Source organism: Ochotona curzoniae, unplaced genomic scaffold (genome assembly GCF_017591425.1).
Source record: "Ochotona curzoniae isolate NIBS_2020 unplaced genomic scaffold, NIBS_Ocur_1.0 scaffold_3208, whole genome shotgun sequence".
Taxonomy (NCBI): Eukaryota; Metazoa; Chordata; class Mammalia; order Lagomorpha; family Ochotonidae; genus Ochotona; species Ochotona curzoniae.
The window spans coordinates 28,547,463-28,571,361 of record NW_024467106.1 but is presented as its reverse complement, the minus strand read 5'-3'; the positions used below and the strand labels follow the sequence as shown (position 1 = coordinate 28,571,361).

Genomic DNA, 23,899 nt, shown 5'->3' with positions numbered 1-23,899 from the left:
GCAGGGTGCTGAAGCCGGTACCCAGAATAGGAAAGCTGCTCCTGGGTTTGGAAGGGGCTGTTGCAAGATGGCAGCTGGCCCAGGGACAGGACGCGGAGCTGGTCTTGCCAGCAGGTAAACAGGAAGTCACAGGGATAGGCTAATGCCCCCGCTGGGATTGCTGGCCTATCAGATAGCGCCAAGTGGACCCATGAGGAGAAGTGATTGGTGGAGAACGATATAAAAGTAGCCGGTAAAAGCTAGGCAGAGGACTAGGATGGATAACGACAATGATGGGCGGACAGACAAATAGACGAGAAGGACTAGGGGGGCAGGAAGAAGGGTGGCGGAAAGGAGACAGGGAAAGTACGGGAAGAATGGGAGGAATGGTGATGGAATTAGGGCTACAGAAGCGGCAGAGGAAAGCTTAGACCAATGGAGACAGGAGCAGTGGAAATAAGGATTTAAACGCAGCCGCTTTTGGCAGTGAGGGGCCCAGCTTTTCCCGGACCCTCAAGAGCGTACCTCATCGTTTTTAGTGTCGCCACTGCTGGGCGGCGGTGGTGCTCTCCTCCTTCTGTCTCTCCTCTCTCTCTCTCTAACTCTGCTTTTCTAATAAAAATCTTTTTAAAGATCTTTAAATTTTTTAAAAGATTTTTATTAGAAAAGCAGCTTTATAAAGAAAAGGAGATACAGAAGGATTTTTCATCCACTGGTTCACTCCCGAAGTGGCTGCAACAGCCGGAGCCACGGGCCAGAAACCAGAAGCTTCTTCCGGGTCTCCCACATGGGTGCAGGGTCCCAAGGCTTTGGGCTGTCCTCAGCTGCTTTCCCAGGCCACAGGCAGGGAGCTAGATGGGAAGTAGAGTCACTAGAACACGAACCAGTGCCCATATGGGCTCCAGGTGTGTGCAAGGCAAAGATTTAGTCACTAAGCCATTGTGCCAGGCCCATAAAATAGATCTTAAAAAAGAAAGAAAGAAAAAGAAAAAAGGCTGAGTTTATCATCCAATGGGAAACATCAACATTTTGATGCTTCAAGTCCTGACTCAATTTCAAAGATTTTTTTTATGATTAAAGACACCAAAAATCATACTGAAGGATAAAATATACTAACTTCCCAGCTTTATATTTTTAAAGCTTTATTTATTATTTGAAAGCGTGACAGAGAGAGGGAGAGAAAAAATAGAGAGGTAGACATTAATCTTCAATCCACTGGTTCATTCTCCAAATGGCCACAAGAGCCAGGGCTGAGCCAGGACCAGGCCAGAAACCTAGAACTCCATCCTGGTCTCCCACATGGGTGGCAGGGCCCACACACTTGTTGCTTCCCAGGTGCACCGGCAAGGAGCTGGATGGGAAGCAGAGTAGCCAGGACTCCACCTGACACTCCAACATGGGTTGTCCGTGTCACAAGCACTGGCTTAACCCACCACACGCCAGCAGCTACCCCCAGCTTTAGTGTTACACAAGAGTCATGTAAGATGATTACTTTTAGAAGTTTTGTCAAAAGTACAAGGAATCTCTGGATTACTTACGTAACTTCCTGCAATCTCTAATTACTTCCAAATAAAAGGCTTTTAAAAAATCCAACTAAAAGTTACTTCAAGAAGTTCTAAGTAACATCAAAGACCATGACAAGCCAGTTTGTTCCAACAGCGCTGTGTCCTAGGCCACAAATGACTCCACACAAGTACTTACAGGTCACAGGGCTCGTTTCAAAACCTCATCAATCAGCTGCTGAGATTTACAACTGTGATTAGGAAAGCGTGTGTCATGCCGACAGGTGTCTCATTTGGTTACGCCAATCATAAATCTTCAGTTATCTGAGATCGCCTCATTAAAATCTCCTATAGGCAATACATTCTTACACCTGGTTCCTACATGGCTCAGCACAGCAACCAGAACCAAATTAATTATTGTGTTGATCAGAGTGCAATGCGATAATCTGCTTGTATCTTGCCTTCCTCTGCTAACTGCAATCCTCTTTGTCTCACTGGATCACCACAACCTAACCACCTATGGTGAGCTCTCGACACTAACAAAAAGATAGCTCACTATTTTCTTGAACTTTAGGCAAAGATTTTCTTTCTTGCACAAAGGCCTTCAGAAAACCTCTATTTTAGAATCAGGATACATATATGCGTACGAGCCACAGAGCCTGAAAGTATATGTAAACACTTGGTTTAGATTTACTGGCTCCCTGAGACTGTAACTCAGCTTGATTTAGAGTAAAATGGAGAGCCGGCTGTTCCAGGCAGAAAACCAGTGTGAACGGCCGAACAGATCCCCTCAAATACAAAGTCCCCAGGAGAATAATCTCTGCCTAACCAGCAGAGAGCCACTTCTTGCAGAAACCATGGTGAGAGTGCCACCTTGGGGTTCTCTGTGAACACACCCAAGGCAGAGGGCACCATGCCTCACTGTTCATCCAGGTACCAGGCTCCAGTTTCCTGCTGAGGCCCATCCTGGGAGACAGTGGGGATGGTTCAAGTTGCTGGATCCCTGCCACCCACGAGGAAGACCTGGACACAGTTGCAGGCTTCTGGCTTCAGCTCAGCTCAGCCCTGCCTAGGCCATGGTTGGCACATGGGAAGTGAGCCAAGCATTTAGGTACTCTGCCTCTTTCTCTCAATCCTTCTCTCAAATAATAACTTTTTTTTAAAGAACGGGAAGAACCATTTTTCTGCATTTTATACCTCTCAATGAAGTTTATTATTATTATTTTTTAAATAGCATTTTGAATATCCCCATCAAAGCAGATGGCTGAACAGAAAATCCGGCAGCCACTTCCTAATGTCAACAAAGTTGCCTTCAGGATGAGACAGAGGCCGATGGCAGGGCCACTGAGGTATCCCCAACCAAGGGAACAGGCCCAGCAGCCAGCTTGACCCTCAGGACCTCCACAAAGTCCTCGCCAAACCAGCAGGTGACATGTGCCACATCCACGGTGAAGAAGAAAAGACGGTCCTGGCAGAGCTGGCGGCGGTACACAGACCGGGGATCAGCAGCCAGCACGGCCTCGATGGCGCACTTGGCTTCCTTCGCTGACCGGAAGTACTTAAATGACGCCTGGCCGACACCTGCAACGCCAAGAACACAACCCAACACTGAAGACAATGCAGGCCTGACTACATTTCATTGCGGTCCACAGGGAATCCAGGTGAGTCGAGTGAAGTCATGTGTCCCCAGGGGTTTATTCTACAATAGTATTTCCCTTAGTCTCCTAGCTTATGAGAAAACAGCTTTCATTTTCTGCTAACCCAAATGTCATTGTTCTATACCCAACATGGACCTTTCATTTCCATCTCTGAACAAAGACAAGGAACTGTGTGCCAGACCAGCATTCTCAAAGAGCCTTATGAAAAGGAACTAAACCCACACAACCCACAATGCTGGATGCAGGCGAAGGACAGCCCAACAGAGAACTGGTGTCACAGCTGCATGGTCACAAGAAGGCCACCCGACTGAGGGAAGCAGACACGCTGGGCATGCCAGGTATCCTCCCTGGGCAGACAGCCCTGGTGCTCCATCCAGGGGTGCATTTCAAGAAAAATTGCCCAGGCTTACACCACTCCTAGTCTGGTGTAATTTTGAAAATGACAGTCTGTACCAAACGGCAGTATGAACCAGTTACATTTTCAAAGTAACTGTGACCTTGGGAAAAACGGAAGATGCTCCAGGCTTTGGCCAGGCCCAGTCCTGGCCATTGCAGTCATTTGGAGAGGGAACCAGCAGATGGAGGCTCGCTCCTCACTCTGAGATTAAAACAAAACAAACAAAAAAAAAGTTTTGTTTTTTTTTTTAAAGTAACTGTAATGTCATTTTTTGGCCAAATGCCATGCCATCCTCACCCTAAGTCAAAAACTGTCTTGTGTGTACACAGCACCTGCCCAGACTGCCATGGCATCAATTCCCTCCCATCTCAACGTCTTCTGGTTCTTCTCAGCTCTGAGCATCCTGAAGTCAATATGCTTTTATTTTTATCGGACAGGCAGATTCACGAGGAGAAAGAGAGACAGACTTTCCATCTCCTGGTGCAAGTGCCCACAAAGGCCAGAGCTGAGCTAATCCAAAGCCAGGAGCTTCTTCTGGGTCTCCCACATAGGTGCAGGGTCCCAAAGCTTTGGGTCATCCTTAACTGCTTTCCCAAGCCACAAGCAGGGAGCTGGATGGGAAGTGGGCAGCTGGGACATGAAACTAGCCCCATATGGGATCTCAGGGCTTGAAAGGGCAGGATTAACCAATTGAGCCATTGCACCAAGCCCCCACTTCTAGTTCTGTACTAGTCTGAGTCCCACTGTTTGTTCTCCATCAAGCCCTGCTGTATAATGGCATTGATTGCTTCACTGCATGTTTCCACCATTTCTAAATCAGTATCTGAAATACCTCAGACACATTGCACTGTGGTTTGACACACAAATGTTCCAGGTGGGTAGCAGAGGCAAGCACAGAGCAAGGGCAGCCCAGGCAGCATCCCGGTGTCCTGATGCCATGCTTTCCACAGGCAGCTTGCTTCCTCCTATCAGCTGCACATGGTGATGTAAAGACCATCACAAACAAAACTCACAACACAGGGAGACCAACTCTGAAATCAGAAGCTCAAGGCTTGGGTCCTTGCTACCCACATGGGAGATACACTGTGGTCCCAGCTCCTGATTTCTCCCTAATTCTGACCATGGCAGGCACTTGGGCAGCCACATGAATCAGCACTCTGTCTTTGCCCCTAAAATATCTGTAATTCTTATTTTGTGTGGCTTCATGCTCTCCCTATAGCCTCTGCCCTCAGCTCCAGGACTTTGTCCACCCTCTCCAAGTCCCTCCACTCGGTCCACCTGACCCTCCACACCCCTCTGCCTTGGGGCTGCTATGACCTGGCTGTCAGTGAGCAAGTGTGTCCTGCCCCTCAGCTGGCTGGGCCAGTCTCACTTGCTTGATCTTTGATCTCAGGTCTTCTCAGTGACTCCTGCTCTAGCCATGGATGTAAAATCACAACTCGGCTCTACCCTCCTTTCCTCTTTTTTCCCAGGGATTTAAAACCTTCCAACACAACAGTAAGTGCTTCTACAAGGATCGTCCATTTTCTTACTTGTCAGCTTTCAGCCAGTCCCTCTCTGCCCCATCAGAGTGGGAGCTCACGATGGTGGGGATCTACTACTCTGTTTTGCTCCGTGAAGCATCCCAAGGGCTCAGAATGCCACCTGCAACCAGTAAAGCTCAGGGGCCGCTTGCAGAATGGACGAATGAAGTCTCCTCTTTCTATGACTCATTTGCTCTGTGTGGAAGGCTGAGTTAGACACAGGGAGAGGAAGAGAGAGAGAGAGATCTTCCATGTGCTGGTACACTCTCCGAATGGCCACCACAGCCAGGATTGGGCCAGGCAGAGCTAGGAGTTAGGAATTCCACCTGGGTCTTCACATGGGTGCAGAGGCCCAAGCACTTGGGCCATCTGGGGCAGCTTTCTCAGGTGCATTAGTAGGAGGCTGAATCAGAAGGGGAGCAGCCAGGATTCGAACCAGCAACCATATGGGATGTTAATACTCTAGGCAACAGCTTAAAACACTGTGCCACAGCACCAGCTGCTACTGGGCATTTCTTTACCTACCACTTAGCTACCCCTTGCTTCACTCTCAGTTGCCTCTTGGGATCTGCTGTGGGCTTTGGAGACCAGCAAACACTGGGCTGGAGTTGTGTGTGAGAGCAAACAGGCTCCAGGGAACAGCCCTGCAGCCCCTCCTCTGCAGGGACACGCAGTGTCAGGGGCAGGAGCTTTGTTGGGCAGGTCCTTCCCAGAGTAGAACTTCCCCTTCTACTGGGGAAGCGAGTCCTGGAGTCATCTCTGCCACAGGCTAAGCGCTCAGCTACCTGACTGCTAGAGTAAAAGACAACATCTTCGTGGTTTGATGGCAAAACACAGGAGAAAGCTTATCAACATAGACTACACACAACAACCCAGCTTCAGGCTGGTATTTCTCTGGAAACACCGAACTACCACAGCAGGAACATTGGGGCCTCAGAAGGCAGTAAACTAATGCAGCAAGCGCTATAGCAGGGACCTGAGAATGACAATTCTGACCAGTTGTCAAGTTTTCCAAATTACAGTTGTCATAGGATGGTGTTGCCCAAGTATCATTTTATACTTGCATGTTTCTTAATGCACTGGGGCGCGTGTGTGGCCTCACAGCTAAGACACCTGCATCCCACAGCAGAGCACCTGAGTTAGGTACCAGGCTCACGCTTCTGATGCTGGCCTCCTAACAATAAAAACCCTGGGAGACAGTGGGTGCTAGCTCAAGTCACCAAGTCCCTGCCACCCAAGCTGGGCCAAATTCCCAGCTCCTGGTTTTGACAATGGCCATCACATTCATTTGGGCAAATGAACCAATGGATGGCAGCTCCCAATCTCTGAAAAACCAGTCACCTTTGTCCTGGCGCAGTGGCCCAGCAGCTAAATCCCCACCTTGCATGTGCCGGGATCCCAGATGGGTGTCAGTTCATATCCTAGCTATTCCACTTCCTATCCAGCTCCCTGCTTGCAGCCTGGGAAGGCAGTAGAGGATGATCCCAGGTCTTGGCACCCTGCATCCACATGGGAGACCTGGAAGAAGCTCCTGGCTCCTGGCTTTGGATCATCTCAGCTCCAGCCATTGCAGCCACCTAAGGAGTGAATCAGTAGAGGGGACGATCTTCCCCTTTGTCTCTCCACCTCTCTGTATATCTGACTTTCCAATAAAAATAAAAATATATCTTTAAAAAAAAATCCTCCTGACAACAGCCCACACAGACACCCTGTGAGAGACCCACGGTGGCTATATCCCACAGTGAATGTTCCCGTCTCCTTCAGAGTTGAGACGTGCACACATACCTGGCTCGCCTCCTGACCCCAGTTGCATGAGATCCTGCTCTGCGTGGGGAGTAAAGCGGACGTGCAAGGTGGCCGTGGGGGCCTCCCTCACCCAGGCAGGGACTACACTGCCGCAGGGAGCTGAAGCAGGTGTCCCAGCAGGGCAGGGAGTCCCAGCCCGTGTCGCATCCGCACAGCCTCCCTGTAGGAACACGGCTCCTTCTGTGCTCCTTGGCCCTGGCGCTGTCCCATCCTCTGCAAAGCTCTTGCTTAGTCCACCATGTGGGCCACTCAGCACCTCCACTGTGCTCACACCTCGATCACCGCTCACACATTGGCCATCTCGTCCTTCCAAACCTGAGCCTCCTGTGGGGTTCCTGTGTCCAGGCCTGGGCTGCAGGAGTCTTGCTGGGCCACTGGATTCCAGATGATGTGGTTCCGGAGTACTGTGGCCAAGATGGCTGGGACTCTCCTCTAGGGTGTGGCAGGGCCATGGGGCCTCACACCCTGGGGGCTGTCCCCTGGCGCAGCAGTCAGTCTCACCATCACATTGGGATGGAGGCTCAGGCATCTGCTGGTCATTCCGTGACTCACAGTCCCCTACAGGCACCACCAAACTCTGTGGTGAGTCATAATCAGCTATATAGGGCTTTATGTCGAGTACTGGCGTGCCGTGTATCATGTCAATTCCAGAAAGGTAGACAGCTCCACCTGGAATGTGAACATAAAAACAAAACTCTTACAAATGCTGACAAGGGTGAGTGCATAGCCCTCAACATCCTCTATCCTCCTTGGCTTCCTGTGCCTCAGAATTATCTGATGTTTCTCTTTCCAGCTGGATGCACACCCAGCAACCCCTCCCTGACCTGTCACTCTCTCATTTGCTCCCCCCAGCTCTCGCTGACTGCCACCTCCCTGCAAAGCCTGTGTCTTCCTTCCTGTGCCACATGTGGCACGGCACAGTTAGCCTGAGCTCTCTGTCCTTGGCACGAGCAGCAGGCTTTGAGTAGGGGGCAGGGCTGGCACTCCAGCTCTCCCAGGCACGGAACACCTCCGTGAGACCAGCGAGGGGCTCCACAGAAGTGAACAGACTCTGAGGCAGCGCCATGACACCATGCAGCTCGTGTCTGTGCCCTTGTCTGACCCATCCTCTTGAATGTGACCTGCTCCTAAACATCAAAACATGGCCGGAGGGTTGTGCTACCTCTCCAGTGGCCACATCTAGCTCCAGGGGACCCCTGCTTGCTGGCAGACTCACTTGAGAGGTGTTCTGAGCAAGCATGATGAAGAAAATTGGGCACATTGGGACAGGCTATGTGTCCAGGAACTGCAAGCAGCTTGTGGCGGTTTGAGGTGGCCACCAGCCAGCAACTGGCCACAAGCTGGAGCCCTCGGTCCTGTGACCACACGTAATCTCTGCCAAGCAGCCCCAGGGAGCTTGGGACAGATGACTGCACTGCAGCCGAGAAGCCCCAGGCCAGGAAACACCCAAACACTCTCAGCACATTCTACCTAAGTTTAAATGGCTAAGCGTTTGGGAACAGGCTACAGAGCACGAGAGACAGTCCACCCATCAAGACTCAACACTCAAGCAGCATGGAAGTGATGGTCACCAAATCTTCAGGAGGGGTTGTTTGTTGTCTCAGTCTGCCAACCACAGCCCTGGGAAATCGGTCAAGGAAGCACTGACAAGCTGCAAGGCAGTAAGCACATCCAACCCTTTCTTCAGTTAAGGAAACACAGGGTTGCCCAAAAGAACCCAGTTTCTAAAACACAACTGCTGTGGATGGCCTGGAACCTCAGAAACGATCATTTTTCACTTTCTAAAAAAGATGGACTATGCCGAACAACAGCTGGAGGACAAACACAATGGCAACCAGAATCCACAGGGCACACACTCAAGGCAGGATTCCTGGGCTGTGCCTTAGCCTTGTCTTGGGTTACACAGTGCTGCCTGTGATCCTCTGGGATGGGCAGGAACGGCGTCACCTCTTTCTCTGCCTCTAAAGAAATTATTTGTAATTGATTGCTATCCTACTCTGTGGCCAAAGACCCAATAAAGCAGTTATTCCCTTTTTGATGTTTTCTCCACCTTCACCTATCTTTTTTTTTTTTTTTGCGTTAAAGATTTATTTATTTTTATTACAAAGTCAGATATACAGAGAGGAGGAGAGACAGAGAGGAAGATCTTCCATCCGATGATTCACTCCCCAAGTGACCACAATGGCCGGTGCTGTGTCGATCCAAAGCCAGGAACCAGGAACTTCTTCCGGGTCTCCCACATGGGTGCAGGGTCCCAAAGCTTTGGGCCGTCCTCAACTGCTTTCCCAGGCCACAAGCAGGGAGCTGGATGGGAAGTGTAGCTGCCAGGATTAGAACTGGCGCCCATATGGGATCCCGGTGCATTCAAGGCGAGGACTTTAGCCACCGGGTCATGCCACTGGGCCCCACCTATCTTGTTTTAACATTTCTTTTATTTGAAAGAGTTACGGGGAGAGCAGGTGGCGAGAGGGACAAACACACACACAAAACTTCCATCTGCTGGGTTCACGCCCCAAATGGCTGCAACAGATAGGATGGGGTCAGGCAGAAGCCAGGGGTTAGGAACCGAGTTTCCCACATGGACAGCAGGGGCCCAAACCCTTGAGCCATCTTCCCTTACTGGTAGAGCAACCAGGATAGGACAAATGCCCATGTGGGATGCTGGCATCATAAACAGCAGCCCCCATCCCCTTCACCTCCTCTGGGTCCTAAATACCACAGTAGAGTGTACACCATGGAAGACAACAGCTGGAAAACCAGCTGATGTGAGCTAATAAGTGGGTTACAAGCCTGCTGAATCAAACTCTTCCCTTAGAATTGCAAATAGGACTAGAGAGGCTGCTCCTACTTGAAGAAGAAAACAGTGACCTTCCCACACAAGACTTGGGACCAGATGCCGAGGAGGCCTTAAGGGAGACTGTCAGGAACAGCTTCAGGCATGGAGAGCTGGCTTCCAATCAAGGCCGAACAACTCACTGTCTGGGCAGCCCTGGAAACACTGCAATCCTACGAAACTCCAGCAACTGCTGCTGGGCTCTGCTCCTAGGATGCGGCAAGGAGCTCGGTCAGATCAGGTGAGTTTGTAAGTCAGAAAAACCTAATCGGGCTCAGTGTGATGGCTCAGTGACTAAATCCTTGCCTTGCATGTGTGCCAGGATCCAATATCGGCGCTGGTTCATGTCCCAGATGCACTACTTCCCTTTCAGTTCCCTGCTTGTGGACTGGGAAGTCAACAGAGAACAGCCCAAGGCCTTGGGACCTTGCACTCATGTGGGAGACTGGAAGAAGCTCCTGGTTCCTTGCTTTGGATTGGCTCGGTTTCAGCCATTGAAGCCACTTGGGGAGTGAATCAGCAGACAGATTTTTTTTCTCTGTATCTCCTTCTCTCTGTAAGTCTGCCTTTCAAATAAAAATAAATATTAAAAAAGAAAAGAAAAAAGATCTAGAAGTGAAGTTGCACACTGGAGGCCTGTCAGTTTCCAAAGCCACGCCAAAAGACAAAAACACCACAGCAGGAACACATCCACAAAGATTTCATGGGACCTGGAGTGGAAGATACCCCTGGCTGGAAGCTGGCAGAGTCCCAGCTCAGCTGCCTCACCCAGAAGGGGACAACGGCAACTATCCCAGGCCACTGTGGGATGAGGCACAGGAATGTACTTGACCCACTGCACAGCAGAGCGCTGACACCTGTCCTTGCTGGCAAGCTGACGGAATAACCTTGTCTCCAGTGCTGTCAGGCTTGTCCTTTGACCTCTTCCAGATGGATTCAAGCCTTTAGGATGCGATTTCTCTGTTTAATTAGTTTACATGAGAGGCAGAGTAAAGAGGAGAGACAGATTGGAAAGAACTTTCATTTGCTGCTTCACTTCCCAAACCTCCCAAAAGCTCTAGATAGGAGGAGCTGAAGATGACTGCCAAACACTCAATCCAGGTCTTCCTCAAGAGGGACAAGAATCTAGGGCCTGGCAGCATGTCCTAGTGTCTAAAGCCCTTGCTTTGAATGCCAGGATCCCATATGGGTGCCGGTCCTATCCCAGCATCCCTGCTTCCCATCCAGCTCCCTGCTTGTGGCCTGGGAAAGCAGTTGAGAATGGCCCAAAGCCTTGGGATCCTGCACCCGCGTGGGAAACCCGGAAGAAGTTCCTGGATCGTGGCTTTGGATCGGCACAGCACCGGCCATTGTGGTCACTTGGGGAGTGAATCATCGGATGGAAGATCTTCCTCTTTGTCTCTCCTCCTCTCTGTATATGTGACTTTCCAATAAATAAAAATCTTAAAAATAAATAAATGAATCTTTTTTAAAAAAGAGGGACAAGAATCTAGTCACAGAAGCCATCTCTACTGCCTCCCAGGTTCTGCACTGGCAGGAAGCTGAAATCGCAAGAACCCCAAACAACCCCAAGCACCTCCATGTGGGATGCTGGCATTTTAACCTTTAGGCCAGACACTAGCCCCAGGACACAGATTATTATCTGCTTTGATTACACTCCTATTTCCAGCACAGAGAACGCAAGGTACACAGTTAATACTAGAACACAGGTGTAGGCTGTGTGGTCATGAACACCTCCAGAAGTGTAATCCAAACTGTGAAGTCATCACAAATCAATCAAACTCAAGGTGGAACAGCTTATAACTTTTCCTAGAAATCCCACCTAAAACCTACTCAGCTGAGTACAATCTGTTTCAAGTCCTGAGGAAGAATAGCGAGATAACCATGTGCATCTATTGAGGGCCCCGGGACCTGCAGAGCACTCTCAGAAACGACCCCTGCTGCTCCACTTGCTGACCACGGACACCGGACACCGTCTTTCCAGGCTCTGACTCTCTCTTCAGCATTTTGTATTGACTGCATTCCAAGCCAGAGATGATTCAGTTTCCAGCTTAATGATTAGGTGATTTGCAAGTTATTTTTAAACAGCAATAGCTTTGACACATGCCATGAGCACACGGGACTCTGACATGCTCCAGGGCTGAGCTCAAGGTGCTTTGGAGGCTAATGTTCCCTCGGTCATTCCACTGTCCCCAGCATCCCAGGGGTTACCAGCCCCGGTGCGTAGGCACTTGGTGAAACAGCAGTCCACAGTGAATGCTACATTGATTTTCTATAGCTTTTGAGAGAGAATTAAAAAAAAAAATAAAGGAAAAGCATTACCTTCCACCTTGTCCAGCTTGGCCAGGGTCAGACCGATGGCGTTGGGACGGTGCGGGCTTCTGGTGGAGAAGACCCCAGTCTTCGCCCCATTCAGTCTCGGGGGCTGCACCTTTGCCTTACAGCTCAGATGACCATTTTTGTGAAAAACAAACAAAATCCTATTGAAAAACAAACAAAACCACCAAGATAGAACAGCATGAGTTCTTTCTCTTCTTTTTTTTTTTAAGATTTTACTTTTATTGGAAAGTCAGATATACAGAGAGGAGAAGAGACAGATGGAAGATCTTCCGTCCGATGACCCACTCTCCAAGTGACTGCAACAGCTGGCACTGCGCCAATCCGAAGCCATGAGCTTCTTCCGGGTCTCCCACAAGGGTGCAGGGTCCCAAAGATTTGGGCCGTCCTCAACTGCATTCCCAGGCCACAAGCAGAGAGCTGGATGAGAAGTGGGGCTGCCGGGATTAGAACCGGTGCCCATATGGGATCCTGGGGTGTTCAAGGTGAGGACTTTAGCTGCTATGCTATTGCGCTGGGCCCACGAGTTATTTCTAATTACGCGGATTTGGAAAAGAAAAAGGTAACTCTCCCATAAGTGAACACAGAGAATGGTTGTCAATGACAACTGTTCCTCCTCCATGAAGGCAGACAGAATCCACGCCTGCTCTACTCCAAAGGCAATGCCTGCCACATGGCAGTGACTCAACAGGTGCATGTCAAGCGCCTGACTGAGGGCCTGCTTTTTGGTGAGCAGCATGCTAGACAGCTCCAAACTCATTTCATGGAATTTTCTTAATGATCCCAAGATGTATAATTAATCCCCCATATTAAGAGCCAAGGAAATGAATAGTCTGAAATGTAAAATAACCTTGACCAGGACTTCCCAGACAAGATACAAAACCAAGGACCCATAAACAGAAATAGTAACAGATTTTCTAACTTTCAAATAAACAAGCAAGCAAACAAAAAACTCTTTCTTAAAAAAAAGAAAGTGGGGGGAAGGGCAGCACTGTGGTACAACACACAAGCTGCCTGCCATGTGGCATCCCTAAGGGCATTAATTTGAGTTCCAGCTTCTCCACTTCAGACCCAGTTCCCTCCTAATGCGCCAGGGAAAGCAGTGGGGGATGACCCAAGTCCCTGAGTCCTTGTACCCATGTGGGAGACCCAGAGGAAGCTTCTAACTCCTGCCTTTAGACTAGCCCAGCCCTGGCTGTCACAGCCATTTGGGGAGTGAAGTAGTGTATGGTCCCTCTCCTCTAACTCTGTCTTTCAAATGAACAAAATCTTAAAAAACAGTAACAGACTTAAACTCAAGAAATCACTCCACTTTTGTACCACAAAATATCAGCCTAAGAGATATACTCCGTATGTGATGGTGGGTTGGTACGAGTACTATGTATACAGCTCCTAGAAGTCATTACGTAAGGACAACCCATCACGGCACACTAACCAGTAAACACGGAAAGACAATTCGCAAAGGAGCCACAGAGACTAAGATCCACACGAAAAGATGAGCAGCCTCACTCAGAACTAAGAAATTCAGTTAGAAAACAAAATGCTATTTTCTCCTTGAACATAAATGTAAAAACTGGCTAACAATTGTGTTGGGGAGGGGGTAGGGAAAGGCCATTTGTAGGTAAGGTATTAGTTGATCAGTTTTATATTTTCTAAAATATTTATTCATTTTATCTGGAAGGCAGTTAAAGAGTGTGGAAGTAAGACAGAAGGAGAGATCTTTCATTGTTGGTTCACTCCCCAAATGGCTATAGTGGCCAAGGCTCGACCAAGGCCAAAGCTAAGAGCCAGAGACTCCATCTGGTCTCCCACATGGATGGCAGCCATGTGAGAATTAGCAGGGTGCTAGACAGGAAGTAAAGCAGCTAGCACTTGAACCAGTGCCCACATGAGATGTTGGTATGACAGAAGATGCTTTAGTACACCATGCCACAATGCCACCCTAAACTGGCTAATTTTAGAGAGCACTTCGGTAGCAGCTCTCCAAAACTATACATATGCATACCCTAGGGTCCAATATATCCCCTTCTGATAACCTATCCATAGAAATGTGAAAGCAGAGGCAGGCATTTGGTGCGGGACTCTTGCATCCCATCTCAGAGTGCCTGGTTCCAGTCCCAGCTCCTTTGCTTCCAACGTAGCTCCCTGTTAATGTGTGTTCTGGAGCACGCAGATGATGCTTCCAGCACTTGGGTCCATGGATGGAGCTCCACGTTCCTGGCCTCAGTCTGGACCAGCCCTGGCTCTCGTGGGCATTTGGGGCGTGAACTGGTGAATGAAGAGCTCCCTCCACCCGTCTCTGCCTTTCTTCATTTGAAAACAAATTTAAAAAGTTTAGGAACTGTATTAAAAGGACCCAAGAATATATGTCCACAGGAATCTGTCATGGTATTATTGTAGAAGAAAAATCAGTTTTCTGTTAAAAAAGGTGTGGTTAAATCACAGTGTGCTTGTGTTTTGCAACAATGGCTTTTAGAACACAAAAGGGCAGGGTCAGTGTCATGGTGTGGCATGTTAAACTGCCACCTACAGGGCCAGCATCCCATATGGGTGTCGGTTCAAGTCCCAACTGGTCCAGTTCCCTGCTAAGTACCAGGAAAGAGAAAGATGGCTCAACTACTTGGGACCCTGCATGCATGTGGGGCACCTAGCTGAAGTTCCTGAATCCTGGTTTCAGCCTGGCCCAGCCCTGGCTGTTGAGTCCATTTTTTTAAAAAATTCTGTGCTTCAGGGCCCGGCGGCATGGCCTAGCAGCTAAAGTCCTCGCCTTGAATGCCCTGGGATCCCATATGGGCGCCGGTTCTAATCCCGGCAGCTCCACTTCCCATCCAGCTCCCTGCTTGTGGCCTGGGAAAGCAGTCAAGGACGGCCTAAAGCTTTGGGACCCTGTACCCGTGAGGGATACCCAGAAGAAGTTCCTGGATCCTGGCTTCGGATTGGCGCAGCACCAGCCATTGTGGTCACTTGGGGAGTGAATCATCGGACAGAAGATCTTCCTCTCTGTCTCTTCTCCTCTCTGTATATATGACTTTCCAATAAATAAATAAATCTTTTTTAAAAAATTCTGTGCTTTAAAAAAAAATACATATATTTATTTATTTTTTGGAGACATTTACATAGTTGAGAAGGATGTATGCTTTTATGGACCACTGATTAGGATGGAGAGGGTTGAGGAATTGGGAAGTGGATTAAACAACTATTTCCAGTCTCCTTTTTTCTTCCTACATCTGGGGGTAGAGGCGGAGAGGAGAGGGCTGCTCTATCCTCTTCTTTTTTTCCACAACAAGTCAATCGGTGCCAATGCCAATGGCACAGCACGTTAAGCCTCTAATTCTGTAATTCTGATTTTCAAGTAAAATATATACATTTTTTTTATTGGAAAGGAAGATTTACCAGAAAAAAGGAGACAGAAAGATCTTCCATCCACTGATTTACTCCCCAAATGGTCACAACAGCCAAAGTTCAACGGATATGAAACCAGGATCCAGGAGCTTCTATGTTTCCCATGCAGCTCCAGGATCCTAAAGACTTCAGCCATCCTTCACTGCTTTCCCAGGCTACAAGCAGAGAACAAGATCAGAAGTGGAGCAGCTGGGACCTAAACCAGTACCCATAGGTATGTTAGCACTTGCAGGGGGAAGATTAGCTAGTTGAGCCACTGCACTGGCACCAGATCTTTTGCCTCTTAATTCCTTATGGGTTTAGGGCAGAGTCTGCAAATCTCTCTCGTAAAGGGTCAGACAGTAACTACTCCAGGATTTGCAGGCCAATCAGTCACCATGGCAATTGCTCCACTGAGCTGCTGTGGCTAGACAGCAGCCACAGACAAGACAGAGGGCCAGGTCTGTGTATAACAGTGAGCACTGGGCCATAGGTGGCCCACCAGCTGCACTTGCTGTCCTCCAGTCTGCAGGATAAAATGATGATCCAAGGGCGGAGACCAGGAGGGCCCCACTCCAGCCCTGCAAAAGGTTTGTCATGCCTCACCCATGGACCCCAAGCTTCCAAATCAGATAGACACTCAACCACACAAACACAGCGTAGAAACTCCACACCACAGACAAGGGTGGTTGGGGTGGCTGACTCCAAGGTTGCTGTCACCTGCAGTACTTTTTAAGGGCTAATTCTTGTTTCAAGGATCACTTCCGACATCAAAACATTTTACCAGAGGGCCGGTGCTGTGGCATAATAGCTTAAGCTACGACGTCCAGTGTCAGCATCCCACATGGTGGTGCCAGTTCAAGTCCCAACTACTCCACTTCCAACCCAGCTCCCTGCCAAGGGCCTGGGACAGCAGTGGAGGACACTTCAACAGACTTGAGCCCCTGCACCCACATGGGAACAAGTTCCTGGCTCCCAGCTTTAGATAAGCCCAACTCTTGCAGTTGCAACCATTTGGAAAGTGAACCAGTGAATGGAAGATCTCCCTCTCTGTAATTATCTTTCAAATAAGTAAAATAAATCTTTAAAAGAAACAAACAGGAGGTGACAGGGTGGCATAACAACCTAATCCTCCACCTGCAGTGTCAGCATCTCATATGGATGCCAGCTCAAAACCAGCTGCTCCACTTCCGATCCAGCTCTCTGCTAATGGCTTGGGAAAAAGTTGGATGAAAGCCCAAGTCCTTTGGCCCTGCACCCACATGGAGGATCTGGAGAAAGTTCCTAGCTCCTGGCTTCGGATAGCCCAGCTCTGGCCATTGCAACCACCTGGGGAGTGAACCAGCAGGTGTAATTTCTCTCTCTTACTGTAACTGATTTTCAATTAAAATAAATAAATCTTGAAGAAACAAACAAATGACATTTACCAAACATGAGAAAATTGTTCTAAACCCATCAGGGAATGCTCAGGGTTGTTGAAGACGCTCTTTCTGATCTTCAGGCAGGCACGCGAATGACTACAAATGGACGGTTGCCTCGGAGTGCCATTCTTGGCCACGAAACACGATTCCAAGTAGCCTATCGGCTCAGTTAAAAGCTTCCCTACAGAAGAAAATTAGATAAGAAGTCATTGGTCAAAAGGTCAAAACTGCAAGAAAACATGTTTTCTCTATTACATAGTTGTAAAATCTACAAGGTGTTATGCAACTACTAAAAGTGATTATTTTGGGGCTAACACTGTGGCACAGTGGGTTAAGCCCTTCCCAGTAATGTTAACATTCCAACTGTGTGCTGATTCAAGTCCCACTTACTCTGCTTCCAAACCAGCTCCATTCTAACGCACTTGTGAAAGCACTGCAAGATGGCCAAAGTGCTTCACCCCTCTCACCCAGTGAGAGGCTTGGGTGGCGTTCCAGGATCCTGGTCTGGGCCTGGCCCAGCTGTGACCATTATAGCCATTTGGAAAATAAACAGAGGTTGCAAGATATTTCTCTGTCTCTAATTCTGCCTTTCTAATAAATAAATCCTTATGAAAGAAGTTTTTGCAATAATCACGAATCAGTCACACACACACACACACACACACACACACACACCCCCAGTAATGTCTTAAAAAAAAAAAAACTGGCCAGACACCATCAGTCTAAGTTTCACATCCAAGGTCTCCATTTGAATTTTTTTTTCATGCTTCATGACAGCTTTACTAACTTCTAAAAGAAAATGCACATTCTAGATCTTCATTTTCTCACTGCTTTCTATTTAATCTATTAGCACAGCAGTTAAGACTCTAAGTCTGGAACTGCCCCTCACCCTTCCTTTCATTCGCTTACAGGTGATTACTGGATACACAGAAAATGTCAAGGGTTCATGTCTGGCAAAGCAATCAGGATGCTGCTCGGGATGCTGACACCTCCTATCAGCTCCGCTCCCAATTCCACTTTCCTGCAAATACACCTCGGGATGCAGCAGGAGACGCTGCAACCACCAGTACCTGTGACTCACTCAGGAGATCTGAACTGAGTCCTCGTTTCTGGGCTTCAGCCTGGCCCAGCTCCAGCTGTTGCGGGCTCTTAGGCAGCGAATTAGTGGATAGGGGATCTGGGTGCTTGCCTAGCCCTACCTCTACCTTTCAAATATTCTTTACAAAAAATAAAAAACAGATAAAGAGTAAATGCGACATAAAGTCATAAAACACAAGATTACAGGGAAATGCTCTGCACCACCTACGCCACGTGCACTGGAGCACAAACAATCGAATTCTGGGGGCTCCTTTTTCGTATCTCGGACCTTCCCCTTCCCCGTGAGTCAGAGGCGCCTGAATTCGGTCTTTACCCTTTTCTTTTCAAAATATGAATTTCTCACGTTCATATGCAGGAATACACAGTATTTCATTTATTTCGTGAAATGAAAACACCTGCCAGGCAAACTACAGCCTCTTCACTTCCTAGAGCAAGACAGGCTCTTCTTGGGGGCATTTATCATCACTTCTTGGCCGGTACGACGCCAGCTGTGCACAATGAAACTCCCCGGTGAGAGGAAGCACTAACACCACTCAGGCCCGCACGTGGCAGTCACAGCCAACCGCCCGAACCCGCCTCCACCCAGCCCCGACCAGGAGCAATGACATCACCCGCTCGCCCCGACTCGTCACGTGGTCGCTGAAGCACGTGACCTTCGGCTTCGCCCCCCCAGCAGGAGTGACGCACGTCCCATTCAGTAGAGGCCGGCGGCCTGGACTTAGGCCTTCCCTCAGCGCGGCACCACTAGGTTCTCACACGTTACCTGTCTCTAGGGCCGGCTTCACGCACCCGCACGCGGTCGCTGTGCGCGCAGGCCCTGGCTCCTCCTGGCCGCGCATGGCTGCTAATGGCGGAGGAGGGTGGGGGGAGGAAACCCGCCGACGCGCCCGAGCTTCCGCTTCCGCGCTCAGCGCCCGGCGCCTGCGCAGTGTCGGCGCGGGCCAGGCTGCGCGCCGGCGGGAGCGCGCGTTGGGGCGGGCGGCGGGGCTGGGCGTCCTTCTCTCGAAATCCTTTGTGAGCAGCCCCCATTCCCCGGATGACCCTAATGTGTACGCGTTTACCACATCGCAGAGGGACTGGGTGTTCAGTACTAAAACGCCTCCGCGGGGTCAGAATGCAGAGATGATTGTACCTCTACAAGTGTCAGTTTTCCGCTGATGAACAGGACCTGTCAGGAAGGAACGCCATATTGTTGGACGTTATCAGGAAGCCCGACAGCAAGCTAATACCTAAGGAGTGGGACGGTCTTAGGTGTTCATTCCTTAGGAACTGAGTTGGGTAGGGACTTGAGGGGTTCTTGTGGCTTCCTCGCAGATGTGAAAAATTGAGGGCCAGCGGGGGTCGTCTTTTTGTCCCAGGCATTGCTCGGTTACCCTCGCACCGACAGCCTGCGCCGTACACACTTTCCTCCCCTACCTCAAGTCTGTATGTACTTGATTCTGTTCCTGAGCTTTTCATCCTGTTGACTGTGGGGGTGAGGAGGAAAGAGACTTTGCTGTAATGTGAAATATTCAAAAACATACAAATCCACGGACTTAAGAGCTTAACAGTCCTGAGAAGCTGTTTCTGTCTGTTCATTTGTCATTGATGTTTAGCAGAAACTTGCCAGCAGTGTGGTGCACTAGACTAAGCTGTTAGCTGCAAGCATCCCACACGAGCGTCTCCTTCCCCAGCTCCACTGCCTTGGGATCCGGCTCCCTGCTAACGAGCCTGGGAAAACAACAGAGGATGGCCCAAGTACTTGGGCCCCTGCCAGCCGTGTGGGAGACCCAGAGGGTGTTCTGGGCTCCGGGTTTCCTCCCACGCTAGCCCCAGTCACTGTTTATTTGAGGAATATGCCAGTGGATGGACACACTGTGTCCCTTCCTCTTTCCCTCATTCTCTGTAACTCTGCCCTTCCAGGAAACAAACTTTTTTAAAAAGATCTATTTTTATTGGAAAGACTGATTGACAGAGAGAAGGAGATGCAGGATGAAGAGAAAGAACTTTCATCCGTGGACTCACTCCCCCAAGTGGCTGCAGGAACAGGAGGACCTGAGCTGATCTGAAGCCAGGAACTTCTTCCAGGTCTCCCCACGTGGATGCAGGGTCCCAAGGCTTTGGGTTGTCCTCGACTGCTTTCCCAGGCCACAAGCAGGGAGCTGGATGGGAAACGGGGTTGCAGGGACTAGAACCGGCGCCCATAAGGAATCCTAGGCATGAAAGGTGAGGATTTAGCCACAGAGCCATGGTGTCAGGCCCCCAACTAGATAAATCTTTAAAAAGCAGAAGGAGGAGCCAATTATTAAAGAAGAAAATGTTTTAATTGATCAAGTTACGACAGAGTCCTCTAGCAGGTCTCTTCTGTGTGACGTCTTGGAACAATTCTGTCCCGCTGGGTGGTCAGGTGTGAGAACCAGGGCTGATAAAACTGGGCTGCAGTAACTGTGCATGACGCTAGGTGGTGCTGCTGCTGAAAGTTCGTTGAAGTACAGTGCAGGAAAGCTCAGGTTACCCTCCTGTAGGACTCGTACATGTTTAATAGTCATATCCAAAATGCAGGACACCAACTCTGACTTACAGAAATGCAAAGCCCACAATAATGAAGAAGATTGCTACCTCTAAATGTAAAGATTTCTCTTAAAACTGAAACTTAGCGAGCTGGTGCTGTGACATAGTAGGTTAAGCTTCCACTTTTAGCACTGGCATCCCGTATAGGCACTGCTGCATCTCCCATCCATCTTGCTGCTAATGGCCGGGGAAAGCAGCAAAGCATGACACAAGCACTTGGGCACCTGCACCCACATGGGAGCCCAGGAATAAGCTCCTAGCTTTGGACCAACCCAGCCCTAGCAATTGTGGTCATTTGGAAAGTGAACCAGCAGATAGATGGAAGATCTTTGTCTCTTTCTGTATTATAACTCTGCAATTCAAATAAAAAGTATATGTCTTTTAAAATTATTTTTTAAACCAGGAGTTTACATTTGCAGCACTTTTATTGCATTCTATCAAGTTTTATTATCCTGTCCAGTTTTCCTTTTTAAAAAAAATATGATTTATTATTCATTTGCTTGAAAGAGAGAAACAGAGAAAGAGAATCGTCCACCTGCTGTTTTACTCTCAAATTGGTCACAACGGACAGCACTGGGCTGAGTGGAAACCAAGAGCCAGGAGCTTCATCCAGGTCTCCCACAAGGGTTCAGGAGTCCAAAGCTTTTGACTTCCCCAGGCTTTCAGTAGAGAGCTGGATGTGAAGTGGAGCAGCTGGGACATGAACCAGTGCCCTGAGAGATGCTGGCATTGCAGGCAGTGGCTTTTTATGTCTGAATACCCCTGATTATTTCTGTTCTGTAAAACCTAGCTCGTGGGCCTGGTGCAGTAACCGGGTGGGTAAAAGTCCTCGCCTTGAGCGTGCCTGGATCCCATACGGGCATCAGTACTAATCCCTGCAGCTCCACTTCCCATCCAGCTCCCTGCTTGTGGCCTGAGACAGCAGTTCAGGACGGCCCAATGCCTTGGGACCCTGCACCCATGTGGGAGACCCAGATGAAATTCCTGGCTTCAGATTCAGATCACCTCAGCTCTGGCCGTGGTTGTCACTTGGGGGGTGAACCAGTAGACAGACCTTTTTCTCTGTCTCTCCTCCTCTCTGTAAATCTGCTTTTCCAATAAAAAGTAAATAAACCTTAAAAAAAATTTTTTTTTTTTTAATGAAAGCAAAGAAAGGTGAGTACCTCTTCTCACAGACTTCATTCCCTGCCACAGCTGCTTTGGTCTTAAGTTCTCCTGGATAGGCAAATCTCTCAGAGCATCTTTACGAGACACTAACAAAACTTAAGACTCCTTGATACACTCTAACCCATTCTGGCAGGTGAAATTAAGACAGGAAGTATTGCAAAGATGCCATATTAGATGGTGGCTTTTTGACATAGCGGGTAAGTTGCTGCTTGGGACGCCCATATTGGAGCGGTTGATGTAGAGTCTCATATATTCTGCTTCCTGTCCAGCTCTTGCTAATGCCTACCTCAGCAGGTACCAGATAATGGCCCAAATACATGCGTCTCTGCCACTGCATGCGTCCCTGGGTCTTGGCTTCAACCTGGCCCAGCTCTGGCTATTGGAGGCCTTTGCAGCTTAAACCAAAGATAGAGTTTTCTTTCCCTCTCTCTCTCTCTCTTTCTCTGCCTTTCAAATTACATAGAGTTGGAAAATCAGGGGACATGTGTTTACCTTAGCAGTTACTATCCTCTGAGTTTGCCAACCTTGCTCCAGCTCCTATCCCCAGCTTCCTAATACAGACCAGGAGGCAGCAGTGACAGTTCAAGCAGTTGAGCTCCTGCCATCCACGTAAGAGATTTGGATTGAGTTCCTGGCTCCCTGAGCCAGCCCAGCCCCAGCTGTTATAAGTTTCAGGTATTTAGAGAATGAAGCAGTGGATCAGGTATGTGTGAGTGTGTGTGTGTGTGTGTGTGTGTGTTGCACAAACATGCCTTGATTTTTTAAATGAAATTTTTAAAAGATTTTATTGTGAAGTCAGATTTACAGAGAGAAGGAGAAACAGATCTTCCATCCCCTGGTTCACTCCCCAAATGGCCACAATGGCAGAAGCAGAAATGATCCAAAGTCAGGAGCCAGGAGATTCCTCTGGGTCTTCCATACAGGTGCAAGGTCCCAAGGCTTTGGGCTGTCCTGCACTGCTTTCCCAGGCCACAAGCAGGGATCTGGAAAGGAAGTAGATCAGCTAGGACATGAACCGGTGTCCATATGGGTTCCTGGCAAGGCAAGGAATTTAGCCACTAGGCTACTGGGCCAGGCCCTTAAATAAAATTTAATGCAAAAATATCACCTATTGGGCCTGGCGCGGTGACGCAAGTGGTTAAGGTCCTTGCCTTGCGCGCCCGGGATCCCATATGGGCGCCGGTTCTAATACCTGCAGCCCTGCTTCCCTTCCAGCTCCCTGCCTGTGGGCCGGGAAAGCAGTCGAGGACGGCCCAAAGCTTTGGGACCCTGCACCCGCGTGGGAGACCTGGAAGAGGCTCCTGGCTCCAGATCAGCATAGCATTGGCCGTTGTGCTCACTTAGGGAATGAATCATCGGATGGAAGATCTTCCTCTCTGTCTCTCCTCTCTGTATATCTGCCTTTCCAATAAAAAAATAATAAAAATAAATCTTAAAAAAAAATATCACCTGGGCCCGGCGCGGTGGCGCAAGTGGTTAAGTCCTCGCCTTGCACTCCCGGGATCCCATATGGGCGCCGGTTCTAATCCCGGCAGCCCCGCTTCCCTTCCAGCTCCCTGCCTGTGGCCTGGGAAAGCAGTCGAGGACGGCCCAAAGCTTTGGGACCCTGCACCCGCGTGAGAGACCCAGAAGAGGCTCCTGGCTTCGGATCGGCATAGTATCGACCCGTTGCGGCTCACTTGGGGAGTGAATCATCGGATGGAAGATCTTCCTCTCTGTATCTCCTCTCTGTATATCCGCCTTTCCAATAAAAAATAATAAAAATAAATCTTTAAAAAAAAAAAATATCACCTATTTTCAAAAAAAAAAAAAATCACCTATTTTCAAAATCTTGCCCAGTGTTTTTGCTGTGTTGAGAAGGTTGAGAGCAGAGCTGTTCTGTACAAGTGCGCAAGGGACTGGGTTCCCATCTTTCTTTTTTTAAAGATTTATTTACTTTTATTGGAAAGTCAAATGAGTGGAGAGACAGAAAGATCTTCTGTCCGATGGTTCACTCCCCAAGTGACCACAAAGGCTGGTGCTATGCCGATCCAAAGCCAGGATCCAGGAACTTCTTCCAGGTCTACCACATGGGTACAGAGTCCCAAGGCTTTGGGCCATCCTCAACTGCTTTCCTAGGCCACAAGCAGGGAGCTGGATGGGAAGTGGAGTTGCCAGGATTAGAACCGGCGCCCATATGGGATCCCAGCGCATTCAAGGTGAGGACTTTAGCCTCTAGGCCCTGGGTTCCATCTTGCTCTTCAGTGT

General features: G+C 49.0%; 1 protein-coding gene across 3 annotated transcripts; it reads right to left on the bottom strand.

Moving 5' to 3' along the window:
- Window positions 1-2,658: 2,658 nt before the first annotated feature.
- On the bottom strand, window positions 2,659-18,784 carry TRMO (tRNA methyltransferase O). 3 transcript variants are annotated; one of them, XM_040963035.1, is made up of 5 exons: window positions 18,694-18,784; window positions 16,844-17,013; window positions 12,021-12,178; window positions 6,854-7,534; window positions 2,659-3,062 (listed from the first exon to the last, which is right to left on the bottom strand). In XM_040963035.1, exons 1-5 carry the CDS (start codon window positions 18,772-18,774, stop codon window positions 2,794-2,796), a joined length of 1,359 nt encoding a protein of 452 aa, XP_040818969.1. In that variant the 5' UTR covers window positions 18,775-18,784; the 3' UTR covers window positions 2,659-2,793. The 3 variants fall into 3 exon arrangements, with proteins under 3 accessions (XP_040818969.1, XP_040818968.1, XP_040818970.1); XM_040963034.1 differs by having other exon boundaries at window positions 6,845-7,534; window positions 16,844-17,018; window positions 18,699-18,784; XM_040963036.1 differs by having other exon boundaries at window positions 7,367-7,534; window positions 16,844-17,018; window positions 18,699-18,784.
- Window positions 18,785-23,899: the final 5,115 nt, after the last annotated feature.

Excerpts from the sequence above, each read along its gene's own strand:
- TRMO (XM_040963034.1), bottom strand. The coding sequence starts at position 18,774 with ATGCGCGGCCAGGAGGAGCCAGGGCCTGCGCGCACAGCGACCGCGTGC. Across the intron at positions 12,179-16,843 it reads GAACAATTTTCTCATGTTTG|GATTTTGTTTGTTTTTCACA; the intron begins GTAAATGTCATT and ends GTTTTTCAATAG. Across the intron at positions 3,063-6,844 it reads GGGGTCAGGAGGCGAGCCAG|GTGTCGGCCAGGCGTCATTT; the intron begins GTATGTGTGCAC and ends TTGGCGTTGCAG.